At 36.9% G+C, this 15713-nt stretch overlaps 1 protein-coding gene across 1 annotated transcript in view; it reads right to left on the bottom strand.

Moving 5' to 3' along the window:
- The window catches only part of bnc2 (basonuclin zinc finger protein 2), a 173427-nt gene extending 166814 nt beyond the window's left edge, over positions 1-6613 (bottom strand). The window contains exon 1 of the mRNA XM_028445013.1: positions 6177-6613. Coding sequence (XP_028300814.1) covers positions 6177-6179 — 3 coding nt within the window. The 5' untranslated portion in view covers positions 6180-6613. The remainder of the gene's footprint in view (positions 1-6176) is intronic.
- Between the last annotated feature and the right edge of the window lie 9100 nt (positions 6614-15713).

The raw sequence follows: 15713 nt of genomic DNA, 5'->3' as shown, positions 1-15713 counted from the left end.
TTTGTACATGTCCACTAATGGACATTATAAGTGTGCCAAATAACTCCTGTTAAGTAGCATAATCAAATTTTCATGTGATGGTTTTGCCATTCAGGAAAGACTGGCAGATACTTCCTGGTACTGATGGTATAAATAGCCATAGTATTACTATTTAGCATTAACACAGTGAGAAACTCAGAAGAGACACACATTAACAACCTCTCTGTGGTCCATGTGTGTGCAGGGTAATAGAAACAAAATGTTACTTCATCTTTAAAAGGACTGCATCACAAACAAAGGCTGTGCTCTGTTGCAACACCAATGACACACAAAGTGAAAACCCATCTGCATCTCAGAATGGCTGTAATGAAAGCACACAGACCTAGAATGTACATGTACACCACTGGAAGCAAAGCCAAAAAACACATGACACCACATGACTGATGAGAATCCCAGGTTTGCTCGAATCTCAGGACATACATCTACATCTGTATATTTACCCCCAAAATACCCCATGTCAATACCTGATGTCAAGGTTGGTTAAAATCCACAGTTAATATGATTAACATGGACGTTTTGTCACTGAGACAAACAAGGAAGCTCAATGCAAAGTTTGTGTAAAGGCTCAAGTGATCTATAAAAAACATTTTATCGAGTTTTTGGAATTATTTCAATAAGAAGAATGCAATAACTGGACAAAAAATATATATATTGTTTTTATATATTCAAAATAAAATTGACAGGCACATTTACCAGCAAAATACAAGACATTCGAGGCAACATTTTCAAAGTCAACATGCTGCGTCTCAGTCCTCAGGAATTTTTTATGAGCCACCACTTATCTTGTCATATCAGATTTCTTCCACCAGCTTTTTGGGAGGAACGAGAAAGGACACCTTTAGGGCAAATTATTCTGCTTTAATCAAATCACTCTCAATGGCCCGAGGAGATCTTTTCATCCCCTTTGGCCCTCTGGGGGAATAAATCGGTAATGTGCAAGCACACACACACACAAACACACACACACACACACACACACACACACAAATTTCTGCTGTACATAAAGTTCGATACATTTACAATGGGAAGACATAGCAGCAGTTATGTGTCTTTTATTGGAAAACAAGAAATGGGACTCAACAGGAAAATAAAAAAAAAGATCCAAAAGGAAACTAAGGAACTAAATGTTGTCTGGACTTTCCATCTCAATTGTTATAGCAGATATTCTCACTCAGCTTCATGGAGTAAAATTGAACAACTTTATTCGGGAGTACAGTTAGCACAGCAGAGAGCTATAAAAATAAATTATACCACATAACCCTATACCTCCCAAATGAGCCCTTTAGTCACAACCCTACTCCTGTCCGCTACACTGCTCCAGCGTCTCCGGTATTCATACAGCGTCAACATGAATTATATTCAAACCATACAGAGGAAAGTATGGATTACAAGTAAAATGCTATTCCCCCAACCACTGGAAAATTGCCACCTAGTGACAATGAAGAGCTATTTTTACACAGATGATGGTAATTAGTTCTGGACAGAATAATTTAGGACCACCCAAAATAACAATTAACTAAAAAACATGACTTTTTAGGGAAAATAAGAATATTTTAAGTGTATTTTCAAACGCTAACTTGTTGATTTGTCCAGATACTTTACTGGTAAAAAAAAATAAATATTACTAAAAAATTATTTCAGCAAAAAAACATCAAGCTGCATTTTGTTTACCTTCAAAAGGTAAATTATTTTGAGTTATCATCTAAGAATGGGGGTAATATCACCACCTCACTGGCCACGGTTACATGATGTTTTTTTAATTTGGGATTATTTATTCTGAATTAAATCTTTCGGAATTAAAGTGTTCTGCTTCGTGTTTACATGGGTACAGTAATTCCCGAACGAGGTTTACATTGGAAAACTGGTTTATTTGGCTTTAGATAATTCCGCTTTAGGTCTGGGGGTTGGGAAGGCTCTGATTGGAGAGGGGGTGAACATGATGTATCACATCGATCAGTAAAAACACACCTTTTATTGTCTGCTATAACACAGAAGACCACACATGAGAACTGTTTTCACCTTTATTTTGATTGTAGTTTTGAAGCAGCAGCTCGACAATAACACATGGTTTTAGTTTGGACCACGGTTAAAGCTCAGTAAAACTCTGGAAAACAATCACTAGGAATAAATAGTTGCTCCCTGATAAAGATAGTAGTTCTAATGCTGTACGGGGACGCATTTACACCGTCTCCGGGTCCTAGTGCCAGTCGTCCGGTGAAGCCTGTTCTGTTTACCGTGTTTACCAAGGTCGGTGTGTGTTTAATAAGTCTGTGTGTGTCCGTGTGAAAGTCTGCATGTTTATGCCTCCGTCCATCCACTCTTTTCTTTATATCCATGTCTTTTAAGGCTCTTATTAAATAGTCTGGCCTGGAATCCGGGCCGCCGTCATCTTGGATTATGTCGTCACCAGCCGCAAGTCGCTCAAGCGCAAAACGATCCAAATTAACTTAAAGGGGATTTAACCAAGTTAAGTGTTTACAAGAAAGAGGAATTATCTCATTCGGAATTAAAAACGGAATAAACCAGCCACCTCATTCGGAATTAACTTTAATTCAGAATTAAATTAGCATTATGAATTAAGTGTTTACAAGGTCAGGTTAAAAAGGAATTCATTTTTATTCCACTTTAAAGAGGAATTAAAGCTCCCATGTAAACGTGGCCAGTGTGTTTTTCACAGTTGCTCAGCCAGTGTGTGAGTCTGTTTTCTACAAATTTCCTCCTCCAGTTTAAAACTACATAATGTTAGTTAGAGACTTGAAATTGGCCACGTTAATGTAAATGTGTTAGACCCATGAAGAAGTGGCTTCATGTTCATAGAGCTGACCAGGATAAGATGATTTACAGGATGGATGGATGGATGGATAGAGGGATTGAGTGATGGTGGGAGAAAAAACCTAATGGTAAAGGGTACAACAGTACCATAGTTGTAGAAAAGAGAAACATTTTTAACAGATTACAGAAAATAATTACTCATATTTCTCAATTGTGTCATCATAAAAAAAAAAAACTCCACCATCATTTAGCCTATTAGGAGACAATAAAACTGTGTGATCTTACAAGACTAAACACATCTTAACAGTTCGTGTCCCAACAGCTGTTCACTGTATTCATAACCCTCAACTCCAAATTCACACGAGCACAGACAGTTTCATAATGTTTTCATGGGTGTCAGTGTGTCGAGATTTAGTTTCGTGCTTTGTGTGCTGAAGCACAAAAAAAAATGCAATTATGCCTTTCATTTGTATATTGTTTTAAGTCAAGTGTGTCTCACACTGTGCTCCTTATTAAATCAGGAGACTTGCGATTGGATTTTTTTTTAGCGTTTCACCGTGGCTCTGTTTGGTCGCTGAAACTTGCAGCTTAGGTTACGTTGTCTTGTTCAAAGATTTTCATCTCAAGCCACCACAAGGCATTTGATTCCACTCTCCTTTTCAAAATATTCCATTTTCTGTCACTGCCAAGACACACTATCGGTCGCAAAAGAGATTATTTTAGAGGAGGAAGATTGGACAGAAGGACAGGGATACCTGCACTGCCTCAAAGTGAGCAAATACACAGCAAGAAAGTTGGTTTAGGACTGCTGAGACATTAATTGCAACACACTGAGGTGTAACACAGGAAGACGGGAAAGAATGAAAAATGACTTTTCCACTTTAACTTGAGTGCAGGAAAAAAAAAAAAAGTTTCTCATATCAATTTCTGTATTGTCTCTGTTCTCTGCACTTACATGTTTGTTTCCCTTCACCCGTGCATCTCTGAGGTTAAATACTGTACTTTAGAGTGCACCCTCATTATGAAACAGTCCAAGCTCCAATGCAGGAAAGCAAGCACTGATCTACCCCTATACAATGAGTTACATAAAGACAGAAAATGGCATTGAAACACATATTGAAATAAGTTTGTAGAGGAGTTTTAAATGCATTAAATTGAGTCTTTTACAACTCCATCATTTCTGGAATGGAGAAAGAGGCAGAGTAAAGTGGCAAGAGGGGGGAAGAGATGTGGATGTGAACAGTAATCAGAGGAAGCCAGCAGGGGGGACAGGGAGGGTTGGTGGGGTCAGACACGAGCACCACTAAGCAGCCTTTCTCTTCATTAGCAGCCTCTCTAAGGAGGGCGTCACAGACCTGTCCAGCAGATTATTGAACCGACTAACCATTGGCTCCCACATGCGCACGCACGCACACACTCACGCACACACACACACACACACACACACACACACACACACACACACACACACACACCCCTGACAACTTTAACTTTTCCTCTAACCTCACGTACAGATACGCTGTTGTGAAGCATATGTTTGCTGCATATAACAATGACAAGTATTTCAATGTGTTCACTGTTATAACACAATATGACTGCCCTTTTTTTTTTTTTTTTTAATTGTGTGTACTATATTTTATTTTATTTTTTCAAGACTACACTTTTTGCACTGCCATTTTTGAGTCACACTCTGTCAGAAAATCCAAATGTCTGTCTATGACGTGTGACAAGGCAGAAAGAAAAAAAAATAAAAAATAAAAAAAATAAGCGATTGTAATAAAGAATCCTTCACATAAATGCATGTGACATGGCCAAGGAGCTAAAGAAGGTGTGGATTGCATGAATCCCTGACTGCAGAAAGAGTAGCTGGGAGATAAAAAGTCATGAAATAACACTGCAGGAATGTAAATCTCCATTCTTTACTTCAGTAAAGCCACTCACTCAGACCAGGCCGAAACTGTGCCATCATATATACCTTGATCTCAGACACACCTCGCTGACAAGAGTGTGATTGTACTTGTATAGTGCATTTAAGTGGATCCATCTATCTATCTATCTATCTCTACCTTTCTCTCTCTGTGTTTTTCTACCTCTTCACTTTCACTCACTCCGTCTCATGAAGCACTCAGATATGTCCACACAGACATGTCACACACGGACATGTTCTTCTGCTGCTCTTGCTGGTTATTTATGAGCATCCTCAAATTTCAAGCACATAGTAAAACGTGCGTGAGAATTAGTAAATGCAACAAAAAGAAGAAAGGGGAAAAAAAGGAAGCAGTTAGCATTACTTTTTTACAAACCCTTTACTTTACGAGGAGAGAAAAAGGTTTCACTTATTTCCACGGATCTATGATTATGGGATAGATGAATTATATTTAGAATGAAAGTTGTAAAAGTTCAGCATTAACTGTTTGGTCCAATTTAAAATCAATCTTTATACTAAAACCACATGTATCAGGTTTTTATATTTGATTTTTGAGATATCAAACCATGCAAGGCCTGTGTGTTAAGCTGGCCGTGCCTTAGCACAACAAGTGTCTTAATACGTAAGCAAGAAAATGAAAGAACATTTTAAAACTATATTATAAGGGATGATGTTTTTGTGAAATCCCAACATATTCTGTGGTGAACCTCCAGAAGTCTAGAGACAAAGGTTGACACTTTCTTTGAGAAACAGATTCGTTTTGTTTGTATTTGACTCAGAAATTGAGAAGTGTCATTGTTTGATGCCTTAATCTTGCAGTTGTTCCCAAACAGGGGTACGTGTACCCCTAGGAGTACAGGAGCACATTGCAGGGGGTACTTGAAAAGATTTAATAATTCATTTAAAAATAATCACGAGATGTTTTAGTTCCATTTTAGGCTTTTTGTCACAAATTAACAGCACTATCGCTCAATAAAATACCGGTACTATATTTTTCTTAGAATTTATTTGTCAAACAGTATGTATATGACAATGAGACAAGCTACATTTTACAAAGGAGACTGTATTTACTTACTATTAATGCATTCACATAAAAGTTCTAGTTGAACTGAATTCCACTTTAAATTTCACTCATTGTTTTGAATTTGTTTGATTATTAAGCCTTCGGCAACCAATGTTTAAGACACATTTAGGGGTTTGGGAGAGCCCACATGTTGCACAAATGAAAAAGCATGTGAAAATATGGAGAGGGTAACCACTGCCTTGAAGAGGTGATGAAGTTGTGCCCAGATGTTTGAGCATGACTAACTTTCAGAGCCCATAACTTTTCTTTCCTTTTTTATTTATTTATTTATTTATTTATGCGTTAAGCATGTGAGAATAAGGTTACAGGCACGTATTTAAACAAAAGGGGGGAAAAAAAAAAAATCATATTTACCATTGTTGCATGTTGTAAGTGACAGATCAGATCCGAGAGCTTGATGGCACTTTTCAAAGTTGGCGTCCTGAAAAAAGTCTGATTTCGCCCTCAAGTGGGGGAATTTCTCCTCTTCAGTAGCCGAGCACAGCAGTGCGCGTTTAGGTTTTCTTTTCACTAAAGTAACGCCAACATTTCATAGAAGAGGCTTTAAGATGGGACAAAACAGTGACTGTGTGTTTCCCTGGGAGCCTCGCTGTCCCTGCTGCTCCGCTGGGGATGAAGGAGCAGAAACAAAAAAAATAAAAAAAATAAAGAAGGAAAAAAAAAAAAACGCGCGTGGGTCGGACACGCACCGGTACCACGGAGACGGTGGTCGCTGTCCCCCTCTCCTCTGATAGGTACGCAGTTGTTCTAACAGTTGTGCCCACTGACAACTACAGACTTAGACTGTCTGTCCCAACTTGAGGGAGAAAAACACTCCAAAAAAAAAAAAAAAAAAAAAAGCGTCCTCACCGAGTTCAGTCCTTTGGTTTCCTCCTGCACACTCAGCAGAAAAGGTAAAAGCTGCTGTTAATGCTGCGTGAGTTCACACTAGTGTTTTACACACCGTGGGTCACTAGTGTAACCCAAGAGACCCAAAGGCTCTGCGGACTTTTCCGTGCACCGGGAGCTGATTTACGACTGTGTGTCAGCATGAAGAGTCGCATCTCAGTGCAACAAGGACGTGCCAAAAAAAAAAAAAACTCCATAGCCTCGAGTCAAGAAAAACGCAGCGAAGCGCAGCACCTCCAGCTTGAGGAAACGCTTTGACAAGCTTCAAACAAAATGCTTAGACTTCTGTGCATTTTATTCCACCGTAGTTATACTACAGTCTAAATGGAAATACAGGTATGTAGGAAGAAAATGAGTCAGACGTTGTGACAAAAAGAAAACATGTGTTAACTTGATCTAAATCAGGTGGTCACCAACACGGTGGCCGCGGGCACCAGGTAGCCCGCCTGGACCATGTGAGGTGCCCTCATGAGCTCCATCTCAAATCCCGATTTACTTTGCAGGATTCGAACTCAAAAAGATACATACACTGTAAACTCAAAGAGCTTAAATATGTATTTGTCTTTTTTCAAATTAAAACACCACACACAATCTGAAACAACTGTATTCTATACTTTCACATCCTCGAATATAATTCAAATAAAATGCAGTATAATAATATCTGAGCTGGTTCATATCATCACTTTGTGCACTAATCCTTACTACTCTGTATTTGTAACAGTATAAACAATATGATTAAAAAAAACAAATTTTAGGGGGAAAAAGTCTCTGAGGTCACCAGAAATTTGTAATATAAAAATGGGGTCACGACCCAAAAAAGGTTGGGAACCACTGCCTTATGGTTTCTGAATGTGTCACAGTCACATACAGCTTTTTTTTAGAAGCTGTGTTAATTTTGTTGAATTTCTGTCCTAGTTTTCGTCAACTACATTTTTTAAGTGACCATAACGAGACTATAGCTAATGAAAAAAAATGTTGTGAACAAAAACTATATCAAATATACAGATAGAAATCCAATCAGAACTAAGTTTTTTTTTTGGAAGATATCCAATCAAAAATAACTTTTATTACATTAAAGGCAGGACAAACTGGTAAGTGATCCAATAGGAAGTAAGCCTAGTGGTCGAAATAACAAAGTTGATTACACTTTAATGTTATTTAAAATCTCAGTGATATCTAAAAATCAATAAAAAGTGGTGTCCCAATCTGATATCAATATTGGATAACGATCCGATATTGGCCTGAAATCGGATATCGAATTCAAATTTCTGGATTCTCCGATTATTATTTTTTTCCTAATTAATTTTTTAAAATTTTATTCATTTGTAGAATACTGTAAATATTATGTTGAAGGTTAAAATGTATGTAATCAATTGGTTAATAATAAATGGGTCAGTTTTTCTCATACCTACTGTTGTTTGAGTAACATTGCTTCATCAAGCCTTTTCTAACAATCTACACAAAATAAGTAATTATTATTTTTTTATTAAAGAAAAAAAAATATATATATATATGATTCATGCTGATATTGGATTAATATCGGAATCGGCCGATACGCAAGGCTGCAATATAGGTATCATATCGGAAATGAAAAAGTTGTATCGGGACATCCCTGCAAAAAGAGTAATGCTAATTGATTCCGAGTAAGGAGACCACTATCTCATTATTATTATTATTATTTATGTGTTACAATATTGTAAACTGTATGTGTTGCATTGTGCTGGACTGGATGCTGAGTCAACCACTTTATGTTGAGGATTGGTCACTGATAGTAAAGAGAGGTAGGACTAGATAAGCTTTTGCTTCATCCTGCTTTTTCTCAAACGGTGAAGGATACTTACATTCCTTTTTTTGTGTATATATTTATGTATTTTAATATGTATGAATGTGTGTCTGTATATGTACGTGTATGTATATACACTATGTAGTTGTTTTTTGAATTTTTTTTATTGTATTGTGATTAGAACATTATGTCAATGTCATAGTTTTATTGTTTTAAGAAAGTGTTTATTCGTACGGTTGCCGTATACAGACAACCCCTGGTGCTATTGGTACGTTTGGGTCTGTATGGACCTCATCCCAACTTCCAGCCTCCGCCCCACTTGTTATAAGGAATGGGGTGGAGGCGGAAGTGTTTTGGTGCATTCCTGCCTGATTCTTCTTGGTTCATTTTATTTTCGGTGTTGGGTTTACTTTCGGTTTTGGTGTAAATTTAGGGTCCTTTAATTTGGCCCCAGGGTTAGCGTTAGGGTCAGTTGCGGAATTCCCTAATTGTGGTCATCAGGTTAGAGTTAGGATTAGGTTTAGGGTTAGGTTATAACCCCATATCGCAACAATTTTTAGGGTTAGGGTTAGGTTCAGTCTTAGTCACGTGACCTAAACTGACCGATGACTGGCCTATCACGTGACCTAAACTGACCAATGAGAGGCACTGCGTATGGATAGAATGTCTGTATATTGATACAGCAACCGAACGGATAGACACTGCCTTGTTTTAATGTTGCAAAGTTTGAGACAAAAGCTGATTTTATTTTCAGACATGAAACTCATGTGATCTTACCCATTGATCACATCAAATCTGAGTGTATTTACAAACTTGCTTTGTAATTTGGTGACTAGATCTGCAACAGATTTAGTCAACTCAAATCTTAATGTAATGTAGTTGACTAATGGTGAATTAAAACTAAAATGGGCCTGATGACTATGTTTTGACTGAACCTAAGTTGTATTTCAGTCAAAAGACTATGACTAAATCTAAAACACAATTTGCTGCCAAAATGAACACTGTTTAGAAGTCATTAATTTTTCCTTATTCATTTTTCAATGTGCACATCTTTTTATGAGGATTTGCGCATCATTTGACTTAAACATCTCAAGAGAGAGTGTGTGTGTGTGTGTGTGTGTGTGTGTGTGTGTGTGCGTGTGTGTGTGTGCGTGTGTGTGTGTGTGTGTGTGTGTGTGTGTGTGTGTGTGTGTGTGCGTGTGTGTGTGCGTGTGTGTGTGTGTGTGTGTGTGTGTGTGTGTGTGTGTGTGTGTGTGTGTGTTCTCTGTAGAGTGACTCTTCCCGTATGCCTGCCTCAGTCTGGCTCCTCTTCAGGGGTGAGAGAAGCATCTAAATCCCATGGCAGTCGTTTCTATCAAGTCAAGCGTCTGGACGCCCCACTTGCATGTTTGGTCAAGGGGTAAATAATAGATCAGGGATTAGTCTTGTGTAGAATTCATTCCAGGGTAACAAGCTACGGCGGTCCCAGGATATGCATATTCATTCCTTGGCCAAGGCCGTGGGAGAGCGAGGACCATATGCCTGTTTGTCAAAGGGCTTGGATTGCTAATTAAATGAGATATCATGAACTTATGTGAGCTACAAAACAAAAAGCCTTTAAACTGGGTTGTTCAGAGGAAAATAAAACATATTTTTATCTATTTTTCTTGCTTTGAAGTGCTTTAATGATGCTTTAATTTAACTCAGAACTGTATTTTATATCATTAATGAATAGACAGAAGAGGCTTTAGTGAGTAATGTGACATCTTCTACCCTGCACATGAAAGTATACCCTGACCTTTTATTTCTTTGTTGTTACCACACTGCCAAACAATAGGCTGACAAATCCATTTTTTGACAATTACTAGATCTTAAAGCTATGAAAGTGGATGTGTGGATGCTGTATTTTCAGCTTTAGATCCTAATTGTTGTAAATAACTGTGCTTCAGCGTTGGCTGCATTGCATTATAGGGTATCCATGTGTTGCTCATACAAGGAAAACATCTTCCTAAATAAAAAGTTTTAGCAATGAATAAATGACTATTTTCATTGCATGTGGGCCTTTATTATTAGGCATCCTTAGCGTTGAAAATTATTTTAATAATTATAGTCAACATTTTAAAGGTTTTAATATTTGGTTAGTTACCTCACTAATTCAATTAAATGTTGTTATCGTAGCTTAAAACACAGTCATTCATTGGTAGCGCTATAGAAGGAAAAAAATATATATTGGGATCAAATCTGTTATTCTTTTTCCCTTGTTAATAACCTAAAAAAGTGAACAGGTTTAAACCTCTGTTGGTTCGAAGTGTACTTGCAATATGTGGCTTTTTACTTGTGCTGCAAAAAAAGCTTAGTTTTTTTTGTGCTTTATCCATGTTGAAAACTTTTCTTCACATAAAGTTTTATTTAGTGATTATCATTCTAATATTTGGAAGAATACATTGGGAACTTGTTAGAAACTTGGCTTTAATAATAGTTGTATAATTCTGGAGATGATTTATATTTCGTAGGGGTGTCCCGACTCCGATATATCAGCCAGAAAACGATTATCGGATTTTATCGGTCTGCATCGGACTGCATCTAAAATCTCCAATATGTATTACATTATATTTATTAAATTGTAGAATACTGTAGATATTATGTTAAAGATTAAAATTAATGTAACTAATGGGTTAATAATAAATGGGTCAGTTATTCTATTGTTCTCTGCTTGAGTTACATCACTTGATCAAGACTTTTCCAACATTCCACACAAAATAAGTAATAAAAGTATGTAGGATTCGTGCTGATATCGCATCGGATCAATATCTGTATTGGCCAATATTCAAGGCTGCAATATCGGTATTGTATCGAAAGTGAAAAAGTTGTATCAGGATAGTCCTAATATTTTGCCCGTAGAATGGCAGAGAAAATACTAGAATGCTGTTTGGCTGTATTTGGGATGTGTTATCGCAGTGTTAATGTTGACACCCAATTTTGATTTAGTTTTAGTTGTAGTCTTTTGACTAAAACGCATCTTATTTGTAGTCAAGATTCAGTCATCAGTACTGTTTCAGTGACAGTATAGTTTTAGTTTATATAACATTTTTTTCTCTTCACTTTGTCTGCACATGCTGTCGAAGGTCAACACTACAAGAAGTGCAATATTTTTAAGACAGCAATGCATGTTTTTTTATATTGGAATTAAATAAATGAATTTATTTTATTGCATAATTGTGACCATCACCAGCCCTCCCTAATGAAGGGTGGATATAAAAAGAGAAGGCAATGTTACACCTAGGTGAGGGGGAAGGAAACAGGGAAGAGGGAGTCAGGGTAGGACATGGTGAAGAGTTGACTATTTTAAGGTGAGAGTGAAATGGGATGTTATAGTTGTGCATATTGTGTTTATTGTGTTGTGTAATCAGTTCAACCAGTCAGGTGACAAGTGTGGAGAAAGTGAAGCGGGTGACGCAGCACCCAGCTTAAGTATAATGGTGGTGGTCGTTAACAGAGGGAAGGAGTGAGTGGTTAGACCTAATACTGGTATTTGGACTCAACGTGACTAAGGTTAAGACCAGTACGAGCTTATCCCACAGCCCAAGGCATGCCAGTGCATCCATGACCAATGTTTGTGCAAGAACCACTTCTGCGAATCCAGGCAAATAGCAAAATATTTTTTTTTCATTTTTGCTTAGTGTTTTAAAAAAAAATAGTCATAGTTTTGTCATCATCACTTAAAAAATGTAACTGTCAACGGAAACTATGACGGAAACCTTTAGTCAATAAAATTAACACTGTTTTGTCGGCATTCAACAGACTATGAAAAAGAAAAATTCTCATTCAATACCGAAAGAACACAAATTGTAGATGCTGGTTTTAGGTATACGTTGTTGTTAAATATTTCTTGTAAAATTATTAGAGGAAAAAATATAAAATCCCTTTCAGGGTCGGTAATCCGTATCGTTTTTCAGTATGCTCATTCTCATTGGAAATGGAAAAACTCCATAGCAAAATAAAATATAGAGGTTGGCAAATTTGATTATCATAGAAAGTCACAATTATAAACTGTAAGTAGTGGGCTCAAAAGAAAACCTACCATACTAAGCTAACAATGTAGGAATAATAAAAACCATTTAAACATGCATCCTGAACAGTGCTGACAGCAATATATATATATATATATAACACACCAGCACACTATTTCCTTTTGTTCTCTTAATTTTTGTGCACTTGTTTTCTTTTCTGAAGCAAACTCAAAACATATGATCTGTTATTTTTTTTTCCTTTATTAAAGCTGATATCCGGAGTTTCTGAGAAATCTATGTTTATGTATAATTCTTTTGAAATGCGAAAAAAATACCTAACTAGACTTTTACTATGGTTTACTGCCGGTGGTCATTCATATACATTAATGTATATAAGTCTATATATATAGACCCCTATACAAATAGAAACGATTGCCGAGTGCGCCCAGCCAATAGGCTTCGACTTCCTGTTTTTGAGACTGTCAATCAAAGTCAATGCGGAACTGTGCACGGAAACAACAGAAAACAGTTAAATATGATTTTGGCTCTTACCTGACCCATAGACCTATATCAATGTGACCTGATGAGACCTTGTTATGTTCCGCGATGCACGTGAAGAAAAATAGAGGCGTGGCTTCTGGTAGATTGGCAGTAGGAGGAAGTGGAGCTGTTGAGGGCGGGACATCGAGATGTCCTCTCATAAACTCCGGATATCGGCTTTAAGGTGCTTCTTTTAGTAATGCAACAGTACCACAGATTACAAGCTTAGAAGTGGTAATGCTAATGCAGACTTTTAATTGTTTTTGGTTACAGCAGGTTTTAGAAGTAATAACGTGAGTGTGGGAAAGTTTTAGAATGAATCCTTTTTTAAAAAAAATTAAATATTAAAAGTCTGTCCCCATGTGGATGTGTGTGGGTCTACAACAAAATTATGACATTTAAAAAAACTGATTGCATCAGGCAGCAACATTGGTCAATTCCTTTGAATATCGTTTTATTTGTTGTTTTACAACACAGAAAGTCCTAGAGCCTAAAGAAGATGTACAGGCCTAGATTTTTATTTTTATTTTGTCAAGTTAAGACACTTACTTTGATACGTATAAAATATGGTAAAATACCTGCATTAAGATGCCTGTTGCTCAGTGCATGCTCTGGTCTTACAATAATAAAAGGACAGAATCCATGAACATGTTACTGTTCCAAACATTTTTTTGGCAATTTCATTATGTGTGTTAACTTGTTTACTGTACAAAGAATAGTGAAGGCAGCTTGATTTGCAAATAGAAACTACATGTTTATTTTGCTGTGGTGACAGGATCCCACTGTTCACTAATTACCCAGTGGGACCAATGATAATGAGCTATTGAACCTGCTGCTGCTGAGGTGTTCCACCTACTGGGAGGGCCATCAGCTGCTGCAGTGCATTCGTAGATCCATCAAATCCACAGAGATACTCCTGTTCATTAAGAAGCAGTCACTGCTGGAGCATAGAATGGCCCAGAAAGGTCATTTAAACACTAAGAAAAATTAAACACTTTTGAAGAAGTGGGCTCTTCCTCAGTCTGGATGACAGTGGGAATTAGTCAATGCTTCCCACTGACAGGATAGTGTTTCTCATCTTACATCTTCATTGGCATATTTCCAATGGCTTACACACTTTATGATGATTTAATTTACAAACTGAATGATGTGGGTTAGTTATGTTATAAACCTAATGATAGATATGATTCATTTGCTTCATTTTAACACTTTGTTAGGGGGTGTTTGATTCAATGCATCATCCGTTTTGTCATTTTAACAGATGAAGAATTATATTAAAATGAGGGAATAAAAACAAAAAAAAAACATGTAGAGTGACATAGAAAGATCCATACTTTTATTATTTGGACTCCTACTGGTTCAGAGAGAAAGATCAGGTGCTGAAAACAGACAAATACTTTCCTCATCTGAAAGCTGTTTTCTGACTGAACAACATTTACTCAAGGCGATCAATGTCCCAAGTCCTTGGTCTCTTCTTTCACACTCGGGGGAAATATGAACCTAAATACAAGCTCACCACCTTAATTTACCCTTTCACCAAGCAAAGGACAAGCTTTCTTCAACAGGTGCCCAAGGGAAATCCTCCACCTTCTTGTGCCCTCACATCCAGAGAGAGATGGGGTGGCAGGCTAAACCGCTAGTGAGTAGTGATCTTAACAAAAAAACACACCTAGGTTTCCAATATTCTCCCAGTTTCTTCTTCACTAGTTGAATTTTCTAAGCACTTCAGTTTTAAAAGGTTATGAAAAGTGAGTCAGATCCAGGCCTGTATTATCTAACAGGAGACAATGTCAAGAAATCAATAACTAGGCGAATATATAAAGTTTAAGAGATGATATATGATACAGGGTTCACGATGACAATATTGACAATATTCTTGGAAAGACAGAAAAGACCAAAACATTTTTAAAAAATTAGAAATGCAGTTTATATAAAAAAACATGCTTTTTTTTTTAAACTATTACTGGGCATACATACTTTGAGTATAACATTTTCAACTCAAGTAAAAAAAAAAAAAAAGTAACATAAATAACTAGGCAAGACCTATATTTCCAAGGCAAATACGTATTTGGCAATTGAAAAAAATGGCAGAAATGACCACCTGTATCTGGATTTGTTGACAAGTTATATAATGCAGGAAAAACAGAAGACTGACCTTTGCCTTAAATATGACCTTGAGCGAAGGTCAAGGTTACACATTGAAAGAAAATGTTGTTCAATGGTACCAGTCTGAGGACTGTATCTCAATTTTTGGCCAAGTCATAGGGAAAAAAGTTTTGACCCCTACAGTCATACAGCATCGGTCCAGTTAAATAAAATACTCAACTTGAGATTAGCTTTTCATAAACGTAAGCATCAAACTTGTACAATAAATATTTGTAGTGAAATGGAAAATTTTGGTTTTTGACACTTGGTGCGACCTTGATCTTGACTTTGACATTTTGGCTCCAATTGCCCCATTGCCCTGATGAGATGACATACAGTACGTGTCATTAGTGCTGCATTAATAGCCTATGAGAAGTTCCAGGAAAAAGGAGTTGCGGAAGAAAAAATATGACAAAAACAATAACAATTTTTCCTATTTAAAGTGTAAAAAGTGCCACCCTGCAAATAGAACCCAAAAACAAAGACTGACAATTAATGCCGGTCTAAAATCATCATGAAATTCTTCTGTGCATGGTAGGTTTTTTT

The sequence above is a fragment of the Gouania willdenowi genome, chromosome 1 (genome assembly GCF_900634775.1).
Source record: "Gouania willdenowi chromosome 1, fGouWil2.1, whole genome shotgun sequence".
Classification (NCBI taxonomy): Eukaryota; Metazoa; Chordata; class Actinopteri; order Blenniiformes; family Gobiesocidae; genus Gouania; species Gouania willdenowi.
Note: the sequence above shows the minus strand (reverse complement) of the source record. Positions and strands in the feature narration are given on the sequence as shown.